This window comes from Cervus canadensis, chromosome X (genome assembly GCF_019320065.1).
Source record: "Cervus canadensis isolate Bull #8, Minnesota chromosome X, ASM1932006v1, whole genome shotgun sequence".
NCBI lineage: Eukaryota > Metazoa > Chordata > Mammalia > Artiodactyla > Cervidae > Cervus > Cervus canadensis.
The window spans coordinates 55,456,791-55,471,134 of NC_057419.1; the positions used below are offsets into that span (position 1 = coordinate 55,456,791).

The 14,344-nt window shown below is 44.9% G+C and overlaps 2 protein-coding genes across 5 annotated transcripts in view; one reads left to right on the plus strand and one right to left on the minus strand.

Annotated features, from left to right (window-relative positions):
* PFKFB1 (6-phosphofructo-2-kinase/fructose-2,6-biphosphatase 1) overlaps positions 1-1,350 on the minus strand; it is a 99,325-nt gene extending 97,975 nt beyond the window's left edge. Inside the window, exon 1 of one of the 3 annotated variants that reach the window (XM_043457559.1) lies at positions 1,025-1,350. Coding sequence is in view for 1 of the 3 variants with exons in the window: in XM_043457558.1 (XP_043313493.1) it covers positions 1,025-1,052 (28 nt within the window). In the remaining 2 variants the exon portion in view is untranslated. The remainder of the gene's footprint in view (positions 1-1,024) is intronic. The other 2 variants (XM_043457558.1, XM_043457556.1) reach the window with 2 other exon arrangements.
* Positions 1,351-5,965: 4,615 nt separating this feature from the next.
* APEX2 (apurinic/apyrimidinic endodeoxyribonuclease 2) lies at positions 5,966-13,860 on the plus strand. 2 transcript variants are annotated; one of them, XM_043457554.1, is made up of 6 exons: positions 5,966-6,309; positions 7,420-7,503; positions 8,137-8,317; positions 8,873-9,019; positions 10,079-10,148; positions 12,593-13,860. In XM_043457554.1, the coding sequence occupies exons 1-6, from the start codon at positions 5,988-5,990 to the stop codon at positions 13,496-13,498; spliced, it is 1,710 nt and encodes a 569-aa protein (XP_043313489.1). In that variant the 5' UTR covers positions 5,966-5,987; the 3' UTR covers positions 13,499-13,860. The 2 variants fall into 2 exon arrangements, with proteins under 2 accessions (XP_043313489.1, XP_043313490.1); XM_043457555.1 differs by having other exon boundaries at positions 6,024-6,316.
* Positions 13,861-14,344: the final 484 nt, after the last annotated feature.

Sequence of the window (14,344 nt, forward strand, 5' to 3'; positions counted from 1 at the left end):
AAAAAAAAAAAAGGTTCACTCAGTATCAGAGACTTACTAACCCTAACTCAAGACGAAGAGTTGAACCACAAATTCTAATTTGGGATTAATTGTATGGAGGAAAGCATAAAGTGTGACTTTCTGAGGCATACAGACTCTGATCATCCTCCCAAAGTATGGAATTTATGGAAGAATTTCATTAAAAGCCATGTCAAGACAGTACTGATGGATATCAAAATCACAAATGGAGTCTCCGTATTGGTAATTCTTGGAGTGTATGGATGTGAATGCATTTGTTTTAGAGTGAGGAGGGGAGATTGCATGCTTATAGGTCAGGTGTCTATATGTGCATATTAGGCCTTTTGTGGAAGCAGCCTAGGAGCCATTTCCTTCTTAGCCACTTCCCTGACCTACTATCCCCTCACTACTTTCAGCCCCATGCCTGGAGCCCAAGGTTTGCACTCCACAAACCACAGTCATTCAGGGAGAAGAGAGTTGTGGGTGGTATTACCTGTGGAGGCTACAGAAAAGGTAAGATCACTAACACAGAGCACAGAAATCCTGAAATATTTTCAAAGGGCTTTGGTTCCTCTCATCCTGCTCTTCTTCACCTTGTTACAGCCCTTTGAGGGAAATAGGATAGGGACTTTAATTTCCATTTTAGTGAGGAGGCTACTGAAGCCCAAAGAAGCTAAAAAGCTTGTTCAAAGTGCCACAGCAAACCAGTCCTACTTTATATACCAGTTGGCAGTTAAGAAATGTAATATCTATCATCCAGCTTTTAAAAAAAAAGAAACTGGACTAGACCAAGTTAGAGAGACTTCTAAAAGTGCTAGGGAACTGCCCTTTGGGCCAGTGTTCCACAAAGACAGGTCAGAATGGATGATAGATAATGAGATATAGAAATTATATTAATCTCAAACTTCCCATACACTTTAGTGAACAGTTCAAGTGACTGCCTACACTAGGAAAATTTTCCAGAGAGCCTAAAGAATGGATTTATATTTGTATTAACTCCTATCTATTTTTCTTCTGTCTCACCTACCTGTTCTCCTAGAGGTTTTTTCTTCCATCACTAATTATCCGACACACGACTCTTGCATTTAGACCTCCAAAGCAGGTCCAGTGATCAAACAGGGAGTCTGGAGGTGCTCGTTGGTTCTCTGGGAAGGCCGGGAAGTACCCTTGGTAAGAGGGGGAGTGTACCCGCTGTTGAAATATCAGCTGTTGTAGTTGCCAAAGAAGTTCCTGAGTCATCCGGAGCCTTTTCTCTTCAGGCCAACCCCGAAGGTCAGAACTAATATTAACAAGCTACTGCAGAATGGGGAAATGAAAACCAGCAATGGAAACAGGCAAGATCTGGATTTCCTTAGGGCTGTTTCATATTGGTCTTCAGTGCAAATTGGCATGATCCCTTACTGGAAAGTGATTTGGCAATATGAAGTAAGAGCAATACAAATGTTCATTTCCTTTGTCCTAATTATTCCACTCTTGGGACTCAATCCTAAGCTTATAACCACCAAAAACATGAAAAAGCTTAAAGCACCAACATTTTAATTTCAATTGCAGAGCTATTTTCTGATGGCAACAGCCTGTAAGTCCATCAGGGGGAAACTTTTAAGTCCTCCAGGGGGGAAAGCAGCTCTTTAGGTCTTATTTGCAGACATTGAGAATGATGGTTGGAATTCTGGGGGAAAAGTAATTATACTGCAATTCTGGGCGAGGAACTTAAGGATGCAAAGTTATACTTTCCCCTGGATATTGGGCACTTCTATTATCTCTATTCTTATGTTCTCAGAAAACAAGTCACTAATCTGCTGATGCTCTTGCTAATGTCCTTTGCTTGTTCATTCATTCAGCAAACATTTATTAACTCCTAACATGTGTTGTGTGCTAATATTAGTGAGTGAAAGTGAAGTCTCTCAGTCGTGTTCGACTGTTTGCGACCCCATGGACTGTAGCTTACCAGGTTCCTCCATCCATGGGATTCTCCAGGCAAGAATACTGGAGTGGGTTGTCATTTCCTTATCCAGGGGATCTTCCTGACCCAGGGATTGAACTCAGGTCTCCTGCATTTCAGGCAGACGCTTTACCCTCTGAGCCACCAGGGGATGGGACTAACAAGATGAATCAGACATGGTCATTGCTGTCAAACTGCTGGCAGTCTAGTGATGGAAATAGAAATCAATGGTAGCTGTGCATTGTAAGTGGTGTGACAGAATGGACGATAGGGTGGTGTGGGGGCCCAGAGAAAAAGATCCAACTGGAGTGGTGCATGGGTGATTAGAAAAAAACTTAATCAGTATTCCTTGAGCTGATTAAGATAGGAATTGAATCTTGGCTCTACTACTTCTGTGATACTGATTTGAATTCACTGAAGCTCTCTTATTTAGTTTTAATGTCCCTTACAATGTTGCTCTGACAAGGAAGTGAGATAAATGCATATGGAAGAGACTTGGGTTATATTGGGAGACAGTGCTGCTCTGGAACGTGGATAATCCTCTTAGATTCTCTGGGTCTTGATTTTAACCATCTGAGAAATGAAGAGAAAGTACTTGTCAGGTCACATCCTAGGGCTGCTATAAGGCCAAAGAAAAATAATGGCTACAGGGTGGGCTGGATACAACTTCCCTATCTACCTCCCTGAGCCCAATAAAGCCAGAAGCCCTCTCCTACGTCTTACTCCATTAGAGTGCTTCCCCCTCCCCCATTTTCCCCATGGTTTATTCAAAAGTTTCAATATTATTTTGCAGCCTGCCCCCAATATATTTTGATATCTTTCCATATAAATGCACATAGAACATTTCATTATCCTCTCCTTTTCTTAAAAAAACATTTATTTTATATTGAAATATAGTTGATTTACAATATTGTGTTGGCTTCAGGTGTATAACAAATTACAGCATATACATACATCTATTCTTTTTCAGATTCTTTTCTCATATAGGTTATTACAGAGTATTGAGTAGAGTTCCTTGTGCTGTACAGTAGGTCCTTGTTGATTCTCTATTTTATATATTATGGTGTGTATATGCTTTTTTAAAAATTGAGATAAAGTTTGAGTGCTCAGTCATGACTCTTTGTGACCCCTTGACCTGTAGCTTTCCAGCCTCCCCTGTCCATGGGATTATCCCAGCAAGAATAGTGGAGTGGGTTGCCACTCTCTCTTCCAGGAGATCTTCCCAACCTAGGGATCAAATACGTGTCTCCTATGTCTCCTGCGCTGCAGGTAAATTCTTTGTCACTGAGTCACTGGGGAAGCCCAAGGTAACATTTGCACAACACAAAATTAACAATTTTAAAGTGTATGATTCAGTGGGATTTAGTACATTTTTCAATGATTTAATTTATATGAAAAATAAAAAATAGATAAACACACAGGGACAGAAAGCAAATTGATGGCATCCAGGTGCTCGTGGTGAAGGGCATAGGGACTAATTGCTTAATGGGTATGTGTTTCCCTTTAGGTGATGTTTTAGGAAGAGGTGAAGGTTCCTCATTCCTTTTATTGTTATTTTTAATTATGGTAAAATATACATAGCATAGACTTCTCTGGTGGCTCAGATGGTAAAGTGTCTGCCTACAATGTGGGAGACCCAGGTTCGATCCCTGGGTTGGGAAGATCCTCTGGAAAAGGAAATAGCAATCCATTCCAATACTCTTGCCTGGAAAATCCCATGGATGCAGGAGCCTGGTGGGCCACAGTCCATGGGGTCACAAAGAGTTGGACACAACTGAGCAGGCATTTGCTCACACACCCACCCAACCCTCCACCAAACACACATATATTTCACTGTATATATGAACCACAATTTCTTTATCTGTTGATGGACATCTACGTTGCTACCATGTCTTAGCTATTGTAAATAGTGCTGCAATGAACATTGGGGTACATGTGTCTTTTAAAATTGTGGTTTTCTCAGGGTATATGCCCGGAATCAGGATTGCTGGGTCATATGGCAGCTTTATTCCTAGTTTTTAAAGAAATCTCCAGTGTTCTCCACAGAGGCTGTATCAATTTACATTCCCAGCAACAGTGCAGGAGGGTTCCCCTTTCTCCACACCCTCTCTAGCATTTATTGTTTATAGATTTTTTTGATGATGGCCATTCCGATCAGTATGAGGTGACACCTCATTCTCCAGGCCAGAATACTGAAGTGGGTAGCCTTTCCCTTCTCCAGAGGATCTTCCCAACCCAGGGATCGAACCCAGGTCCCCTGCATTGCAGATGGATTCTTTACCATCTGAACCACAAGGGAAGCCCAAGAATACTGGAGTGGGTAGCCAATCCCTTCTCTGGCAGATCTTCCTGACCCAGGAATCAAACCGGGGTCTCCTGCATTGCAGGCGGATTCTTTACAAACTTATCTATGAGGGAAGCCTGTGTTCTCCACAGAAGCTATATCAACTTAGATTCCCACCAACAGTACAGGAGGGCTCCCCTTTCTCACACCCTCTCTAGTATTTATTGTTTGTAGATTTTTTTTATGATGGCCATTCTGACCAGTATAAGGTGACACCTCATTCTAGTTTTGACTTGCATTTCTCTAATAATAAGTGATGTTGAGTATTTTCTCATGTGTTTATTAGCCATCTGTATGTCTTTGAAAAACTGTCTGTTTAGGTTTTCTGCCCATTTTTTGATTGGGTTGTTTGTTTTTCTAATATTGAACTGCATGAGTCACTTGCTTATTTTGGAGATTAATCCTTTGTCAGTTGTTTCATTTGCTATTATTTTCTCCCACTCTGAGGGTTGTCTTTTCATGTTGTCTATGGTTTGCTTTGCAAAAGTTTTTAAGTTTAATTGGGTTCCATTTGATTATTTTTGCTTTTACTTCCATTACTCTAGGAGCTGGGTCATAGAAGATCTTGCTGTGATTTATGTCCAAGAGAGTTCTGCCTATGTTTTCCTTAAGAGTTTTACAGTTTCAGGCCTTACATTTACGTCTTTAATCCATTTTGAGTTTATTTTTGTGATGGTGTTAGGAAGTGTTCTAACTTCATTCTTTTACAGTTAGCTGTCCATTTTTCCAGCACCACTTATTGAAGAGACTGTCTTCACTCCATTGTGTATTCTTGCCTCCTTCGTCAAAGATAAGGTGCTCATAGGTGTATGGGTTTATCTCTGGGCTTTCTACCTTGCTCCACTGGTCTATATTTCTGTCTTAACATGTTTACTTCAATTACTTTTGGACAAAGGGGGCAAGACCATACAGTGGAAAAAAGACAGTCTCTTTAGCAAGTGGTGCTGGGAAAGTTGGACAACCTCATGTAAATAAATGAAGTTAGGACACTCTATTATACCATACACAAAAATAAATTCAAAATGGATTACAGAGTTAAATATAAGACATGACATAATAAATCTCCTAGAAGAGAACACAGGCAAAACATTCTCTGACATAAATCCTGATAATATATTCTTAGATCAGTCTTCAAAGACAAAAGAAATAAAACAAATAAACAAATGGGACCTAATCCAACTTAAATGCTTTTGTATAACAAATGAAACCATAAACAAAAAGAAAAGACAACCTATAGACTGGGAAAAAGTAATTGCAAACAATTACCAACAAGTGCTTAATTTCCAAAATCTAGAGCGTTTCTTACTGCTCAGGCCTCCAGCCACAAAGCTCCCTTTGCTCAGTCTGGCTTCCGGGTTTACACGCAGGGTTATACCAGACACTCCCAGCTCCCCACGTCAAAGCCTTCTGGGTACCAAGCGGGTGCGGTCTGAACACTAGGGGCGGGGTTTTGGTCGCTGCGCGGTTCCGCTTGCTGCACGGTTCCGCTTAAGGCTCTGCCACTTGAATAATGGTGAAATCTCATTTGTAAGCAATCGAAAGCACCAAAGGGACTTTGAGCAGAGCAGAAACGCAATTAGACTCAGGCACGCGAGCCTGTGTTGGGTGGTAGGAGAAGCCCAACCCGTGACCTTTCTCTCACTATTCATTTCCCCTAGGGGAGGCCGACCGCACCGTCCCCATCAGCTTCCGCTCCTCCTACCAATGAAAACTGAGGAGTTTGAAGCCCCGCCCCACGTACGCCCGACCGCTAGAAAGCCTGCGCAAAAGCTCGCGCGCGCGGGAGGTCCAGGCCTGTCGGACTTAGGAGTTTCCAGTTTTTCCCCTAGCGCCTGCGTTGGGCGCGGGCTCAAAGGCATTGTAATTAGCTGTCGACATGTTGCGCTTGGTGAGCTGGAACATCAATGGGATCCGGAGCCCCTTGCAAGGGGCGAGATACGAGGAGCCCAGCAGCTGCACCGCCATGGCTATGGGGCGCATTTTGGAAAAGCTGGATGCAGACATCGTATGTCTTCAGGAGACCAAAGTAACCAGTGAGCGCTCAAGAATTTAGGACCCCCTACCATACTTTCCCCTTTCTGCTAACTTTTGCCCCCTGCTTCATTTACTTCACTTTTCCATTTCTCTATTCTTAGAATCCTCCCCTTAGAGCCAATTCGGAATCCCGATCTCCCCTCAGTGTTTCACGCTCTAGCTAGATCTCCTAATTCCCACATCATCTCCTGGCCTCAGCGAAATCATAATTCTCTCCCCTTTGCAATTTCCATCTTGTTTCACATCCCGATTCCTACTCATTCTCCTACCCCAGCTAAGTCCCCAGAATTTGCTCCCCCTACACACTTTCCATCTCCCACTCCCAAATCAGATTTCCCCAATTTCCCTTTTCTGCCCCCAGTCCATATCCTTTAATTCCCACCCCATCTTTGTCCCCAGTTTAGACTCCCTAATTTCCTCCTTTTTAAACTTCTATCTAAAGTCCCCAGACCCCTTATCTCTACCCCCTGTCTCCTCCCCAGCTGAGTGCTCAGTTGCTAAGTCCTGTCTGACTCTCTGTAACCCCATGGACTGTAGCCCCAGGCTCCTCTGTCCAAGGGATTCTCCAGGCAAGAATACTGGAGTAGGTTGCCATTTCCTTCTCCAGAGAGCCTCTCATTCCTACTTCATGTCCACCCCCAAGCTTAGAGTCTGGTAATTCGCTGCACACACAACGCCTCCACCCCCCTGCCCCACAGCTCAATCCCCTGATTCCTTCCCTCTCCCACCCACCACCTCTAAGACCGGTTACCTATTTTCCCTGCATCCTCTGTTCAGATTTTCCAATTCCCTCTCTCTCCTACCTTCTGCTCAGATTCCCAGTCTTCTCTCCCATATAACCATTTCTCACCCCCAACTTCCTCCCGTTACCTAGCCTTTTCCCACCTAATTCTTCACCTCCCATTAGGTAGTCTTCCCCTTTCTTGTAATTCTGGTATCAGTTTCCTCTATCGTCCCCACTTTTCTAACTTCTCTAATCATAGATACTTAATTTTCCCTTCCCACCCTGGCTCTGATGTGTGCAAGGCATTAGCCTACAGCTATAATTCCAGGTTTTTCTAGTTTTATCTCTGATGTAATCTTAACATCTTTTTTCCCCCAGGGGATGTGCTGACAGAGCCCCTGGCTATCATTGAGGGCTACAACTCCTATTTCAGCTTCAGCCGCAACCGCAGTGGCTATTCTGGTAAATTGGTCTTTCTGGGGACTTTAAAGTGATGAGGGCAGGTGGAAAAGGGTTTTCAATATTTAATGAGAAGGCAGTAAGAAAAGTAGGCTTTTTGTCTACAGAGCTAAAGCCACATCAGATGATATGATGGATTTTTTTTTTTTTGTATAATATTGGATTGCAAGAGCACAATAGTGGTGGTTAGTTACATGAGCTCTGGAGCCTGACTGCCTGAGTTTGAATCCTAGCTCACTTCTAGCTGTGTACCCTCTGGCTAGCTATTTAACTTTTTTATGCTTAAAGTTCCTCACTTGGAAAAGGGGGATAATGTGTACTTCTTAGGGCTGTTGCAAGAACTGAACTTATTAGTTCATATGATAATAATAATAGCTAGCATTTTCTGAGCAGCTACCATGTAAAGCACTTAGAATATTAGCTGTTAATTAATCTGTATCTTTTCAAGATGAAGGAACTGAGACCCAGGGTTTGAGTAGACTTGCCCCAGGTATCCATGGCCCTTGAGTTGGGAGAGTCATCAAGAGAGCTATGCTTGATGAAGATGAGCATGTGACCTGTGCAGGGGCAATAGGTTGTGTAACAGGCTGTTGACTGCCAGGCCTGCTCAGTCACCAGTACCCTCTCTGTCTCCAGGTGTAGCCACTTTCTGTAAGGACAGTGCTACCCCAGTGGCTGCTGAAGAAGGCCTGAGTGGCCTGCTTGCCACTCAGAATGGGGATGTGGGTTGCTATGGAAACATGGATGACTTCACCCAAGAGGAGCTTCGAGCTCTGGATAGTGAGGGCCGGGCCCTCCTCACACAACACAAGATCTGGTAATAGTCCACATCCCCCTGTCACCCATCATTGCTAGTTCAACTCTGTGAATGTGGTAGTTCTAAGGCTTGCCTTATAAACCTACATTCACCATTGGAAAACTTCCTAAACTTGCTATTCCTGGACTTTAGTCCTGGCTAAGCTACCTAGTTTGTGACCCTGAACAAATCATATTCTTCTCTGAGCTTTGAGTTCTCTATCTCTACTTGGGGCTGAGGTGGGAGGGATCCTGGTTGGGAGGCCTAACTCTTTTATTACCACAGGTGCCTCAAAAGCAAGTTAGCCAACCTTGTACTTACTGCCCTAGGTTGCTCTCCTTCTGTGTCTTATCTTTGTGAATGGCAGCACCATTACCATTACCTGGTTTACCTGTGTGTCATCATAGGTATAGTCAATCCTCAAGTCCTGTGTATGCCAGCTCATTCATATTTCTCTATCCCTTTCCTTTATTTCCATCCCATAGACAACCATTGAGTGGAAGTCACATGGTGTGGGAAGGGGAAGGGTGGCTTGCAAGTGATCCCTTTTTGATGGGCTGGTTCTCTTCTTACCAGCACATGGGAAGGGAAGGAGAAGACCTTGACCCTAATCAACGTGTACTGCCCCCATGCGGACCCTGGGAAGCCTGAGCGACTCGCCTTTAAGATGCGCTTCTATCGCTTGCTGCAGATCCGAGCAGAAGCTCTCCTGGCAGCTGGCAGGTACTGCAAGCCTGTGCAGCAAGGCTTCCTTGAGCTTGTCCTGGGTGCCCAGTCCTGTGTCAGGACCCATTGGGAGGGGATGTGGGATCTTTGTATTTTGAATTCATTCACAGCCTAGTTGTAGACATCAGCATGCCCAAGGGAATAGGCTCTGCTATTTAAGAGCTTGTGAGGACCAAGTAAAGTGATACAGATATGAGTTTTGTACTCAAATACCTCTGGTCACATATCCTGGCTTCTCCTTTTACTCACTAAGAGCCCCAAAGCTAGTCCCACCTCTGTTTTCTCTTTTGTAAAATAAGTATATGAAACCCTGAAAGTGAAAGTCACTCAGTCATGTCGTTCTCTTTGCTACCCCATGGGCTATACAGTCCATGGAATTCTCCAGGTCAGAATACTGGAGTGGGTGGCTGTTCCCTTCTCCAGGGGATCTTCCCAACCCAGGGATCGAACCCAGGTCTCCCGCATTGCAGGCAGATTCTTTACCTCCTGAGCCACCAGGGAAGCCCAAGAATACTAGAGTGGGTAGCCTATCCCTTCTCCAGCGGATCTTCTTGACCCAGGAATCGAACCGGGGTCTCCTGCATTGCAGGCGGGTTATTTACCAGCTGAGCTACCAGAGAAGCCCTATATGAACCCCTACCTCAGTGAAGTTTTAAGGGTGAAATAAGAGGAAGGTAACATACTTAGAACAAATGAAAAGTCTTGTCCCAGAGAAGGACAGGAAAGTGAGGTTGGGTTGAAATAATCAAGAGATGCTTCCTAGAGGGAATGGTACCTGAGCTCATCTTTGAAGGATCAGAAAGATGTCATTGGGTAGAGATCAGTGAGACAATCATGTCAAACAAGAAACAGTGTTACCTTTGGAGATCAGAATTGGGTTGGACATTTGTAAAAGGCATCAAGGCTATAGTGAAATTGGAGAGGTAGACTACTATGCGTTGCTGTTGGATCCCACCTGCGCATCTATGTGGCAGGTGGCAGATCTTGGGCCCAGGAGACAGTAGATGGGCCAGGACTGCTGCTTCCCTTTCTTGACATTCATTTTATGTTTTTCAGCCATGTTATCATTCTGGGTGATCTGAATACAGCCCACCGCCCCATTGACCACTGGGATGCAGTCAACCTGGTAAGGTTCCCTTTAGGCCTTTGACCTCACTCCTGTGATTCTGTTCAGCCAATCAGTGCTGTTTTTTGGCCCAGTGGCAAGCTTCCTTCATGGAAAAGCAGAGCTTAGTTTGAAATTCTGTTCTCAAAGCACTGAGGATTATGCTGTGGACTCATTTATCAGTCAGTTCTGACTGTTGGCCCCCCAGAGCTCTCAGCATGGTGGTTGGCTATGGACACATGACGAGTCAACTATAGAATGGTGTCTGGACTTCAGGGGAGGTATCTTAAAATGACTGAGTCTTTTTTTTTCATTTATTTTTATTAGTTGGAGGCTAATTACAAAAATGGCTGAGTCTTAAAAGATGAGTAGAAAAGAACTTGGGGGTGGAGTGGAGAGCAAATCATTCTGGCATGATGAGCAAAGGCTGCAAGGTGAGAATTTGGCTGGTGTGCATTAGGAACTACAAGTCCCCTTCTTATTAGGGGATGACAGGGAAGGAAGTTGAGTAGCAGAGGATGGGGCTAGAGAGTTCCAGTCAGATTTTGAGGGCCTCAAACTTCACATTATCTGAATCATTTCCCTAATAGACTAAGTTTCCTGCTCACGAATCTTCAATACCTCCCAGTTACCTTGCAGACATGCCGAGAAAACACCCAGGCCTGGCATTCAAGGCTCTTCCTTGTCTCTGCTCAGTCCTTTATTCCCATCCTCAGCACCCCTTCACACTCCATCCACTCCACCCAGGTTTTCTCCTCTCTGCCCATTGCAAAAGTTCTACTCATTTTGGCTTTTCTCACTGTCCTCTGAATTGGTGGGCATCCCCTCCCTTCTGTCTTCTTTTCTTGTATGAACCCCTCATCTCTGAGTCCCTCTAGGCCAATGATTCTCAACCCCTGAAAGCACATTAGATTAAGTAGCTTTATAAAAATATCAATACCTTGATGCAACCCTAGACCAATTAAGTCAGAATCTATTGGGTGTGAGGCCAGGATAGCAGTATGTTTTAAAAACTCCCAGGCTGATTTTATTGTATATTTAGTGTTGAGAACCACTGTGCTAGAATCTTCAAGTCGCTTGCCTCAAAGAAGAGGCTGTAGGAAGATTCCTTGATTAGTTTGCAGAAGAGCCACAGGACATAGATGTGTCTCCCAATGGGGAAAATGAGCAGAAATGAGATAATTAGAGACTGGTGATGGTCATGGTGGGGAAGGAAGTGTACATTACAAACTGAAAGCCGTCAGTCCTCCCTACATTATTCCTCATTGGGTATTTACTTATAATCTGTTCTTCCTGCTTCCTGTGATAGTGTCATACACCTTTATGTGTTCTCTTCTTAGTTCAGAAATATCCTAGATCTCTTGAGTGCACTTCATGTGTTTTTCCCCCCAAAAAAGAATAGTACCAGATGACATGACAAACACAATCTTTCCAAAATAGCAGAATATGTCCACTTCCCACAAGACCAGTTATTCTAGTCTCATCCTCCCTAAATGGTACCGTCCATCCTCTTGGTTGCTCCAACCAGAAGCCAGGGAATCGTGTTAGTATTGTCCTTCTCTACCCTCCCTTTTCCCATTCAATTGGCCAGTGAGTACTGTTGATTCTAGCTCCAAATCATCTCTTAATTTCATTTTGTCTCCTCTGGCACCACCCTAGTCTAACTGACCATCATATCTTGCTTATGTGGACTATGATAGTCATCTCCTGTTGGTACTCTGGCCCACAGTCTCATTGCCCCTCCAGTCTTCTGGGTACGCTGTTCCCTCCCTCCACAGGCCCATTGCATAAGTTGTTCTCTCAATTTGTAACACCTTCTGCCTGGGTTATTCTTGCTCAATCTTCGCTTCTCAGCTCCAGATTACTTGCTGAAAGAAAGCCTTGTTGGTCCCCAAGACTAGATCAGGGTCCCACTTTGTCACTCATATCACATCTGGCACATAATCAGTGTTCTTTGAACATTTGTTGCATTGAATGGGTGAGTGAGTGGATTGGGTGGATGATGAATTAAGAATCAGAGCCAAAGGAAGTATTCAGATGTGAATCCCTTGAGCCCCTCAAATACCAAAATAGTACTAAAGGGTTTACATGAAAAGGCAACAGTCTTAACTCCTAACTGTAGCCCAACTTCGTGGAGGTAACCATTCTAAACATCTTATTTTCCATTCTCTTGGTGAGCAATTCTGAGAATTGCTTTGATTAACCAACAGGAAGCTTTCAGGCCTGGGATTTATGGCCCAGTGCAAGGTAGATGTAGCTTGATGCAGAAGTAAAAAGAAGCATGAGCTTTTAAATCACTAAGGATGCAAAGTGAATCCCAGCTCTGCCAGTTCCGGACTGTATGACCTTGAGCATTCTTCTTTGGAACAGTCACATTTTCTTGTATGTAAAATGAAGCAATTAGTCCCTTACAGTTCTAGGCATCTAGTTCTGCCTCTTTCTTTGTCCTCCTTCCTTTTCCCTAGGAATGTTTTGAAGAGGACCCAGGGCGCAAGTGGATGGATGGTTTGCTCAGTAACCTGGGGTGCGAGAGTGGCTCCCACATGGGACCCTTCATCGATAGCTACCGCTGCTTCCAGCCAAAGCAGAAGGGGGCCTTCACCTGTTGGTCAACAGTCAGTGGTGCCCGCCATTTGAACTATGGCTCACGGCTTGACTACGTGTTGGGGGATAGGACCCTGGTCATAGACACCTTTCAGGCCTCCTTCTTGCTGCCTGAGGTGATGGGCTCTGACCACTGCCCTGTGGGTGCAGTCTTAAATGTATCCTCTGTGCCAGCAAAACAGTGCCCACCTCTGTGCACCTGCTTCCTCCCCGAGTTTGCAGGTACCCAACTCAAGATCCTACGATTCCTGGTTCACCTCAAACAAGATCCTGTGTTCAAGCAGTCAGCACTACAACCCAGCAATCAAACACAGGTACACGTGCGTCAAAACAAAGCCCGTGTGCGCTCAACTAGGTCCCGGCCAAGTAAAACTGGCTCCAGTAGAGGCCAAAAAAACCTGATGAGCTACTTCCAGCCATCCTCCAGTCGCCCCCAAACTTCTAACTTGGATCTTCCTAGCCTGGGCACCCTTGTGACCCCAAAGACCTCAGAAGAAGACGTGGTGGCCAATGTGGTGGAGGGGCAGGCCAAGGCTTCAGAGGCCAAGGATGAAAAGGAGATACGGACCTCATTTTGGAAGTCTCTGCTTGGGGGGCCCTCGCCCATGCCCCTCTGTGGGGGACACAGGGAGCCATGTGTATTGCGAACTGTAAAGAAGCCAGGACCCAACTTGGGCCGCCACTTCTACATGTGTGCCAGGCCCCAGGGTCCTCCCACTGACCCCTCTTCCCGCTGCAATTTCTTCCTCTGGAGCAGGCCCAGCTGAACCAACCCAGGCTTAGAGATGTCTGACATAGTCAACCTTGTATATGATCTGAGGCCAACTTCCTCCTAAGCTGCCTCCTCCTTCCTTCCTCTTCTTTCTCCTCCTCCTCATTCACCTTCCTCAAGGACCCTTCCCCTTTCCTCTTTTTCTTCTTCCTCCAAGGCCTCCTTTTTTCTCCCTGCTTAGTTCCTCGTTGGTGAACTTGTGCCTTAATGCTTGTGACCCAGTCCCCCACCCCACTTCCCACCTTCCTCTCAGAAGTATACTGGAAGCAGTTGCCCCAGGAAGTTGTAATTTTAAACCCCTTCCTACCTTGTTGGAAAATGTATCTGTGCCTAAATAAAGTCCGTGTCTTTGTTGTAGTGCACTGTGTCATATGGACATTTTGGATGTGCCACATAAAGTTGAGTTAGATGTTATCTCAGTCCCGGGTTTGAACTCCTAAGGAGAAGGGATGAAGGAGGAGTGGTGAGCACCATAAAGGTGCTCTGTTTAGTTGGGGTTTCCTGTACTGCTGAGGTTGGATCATCAAGGGAGGTGGGTATGGTGGGACAGAAAGCTCAGGTGGACTGTGTGAAAGTTAATCACTCAGTCATGTCCAACCCTTTGTGACCCCGTGGACAGTAGCCTGCCAGGCTTTTCTGTCCATGGGATTCTCCAAGCAAGAATACTGTAGTGGGTTGCTGTTCCCTTCTCCAGGGGATCTTCCCGACCCAATGATTGAACCTGGGTCTGCTGCATTGGCAGGTGGATTCTTTACAGTCTTGAGTCATCAGGGAAGCCCCGGGCTGTGTAGCTTTAAACCAATGTTTCCCAACTGATGTGTCTCACTCACAGCTGCCACAA

Excerpts from the sequence above, each read along its gene's own strand:
- APEX2 (XM_043457554.1), top strand. The coding sequence starts at position 5,988 with ATGAAAACTGAGGAGTTTGAAGCCCCGCCCCACGTACGCCCGACCGCT. Across the intron at positions 8,318-8,872 it reads CTCACACAACACAAGATCTG|CACATGGGAAGGGAAGGAGA; the intron begins GTAATAGTCCAC and ends TCTTCTTACCAG. Across the intron at positions 10,149-12,592 it reads ACTGGGATGCAGTCAACCTG|GAATGTTTTGAAGAGGACCC; the intron begins GTAAGGTTCCCT and ends CCTTTTCCCTAG.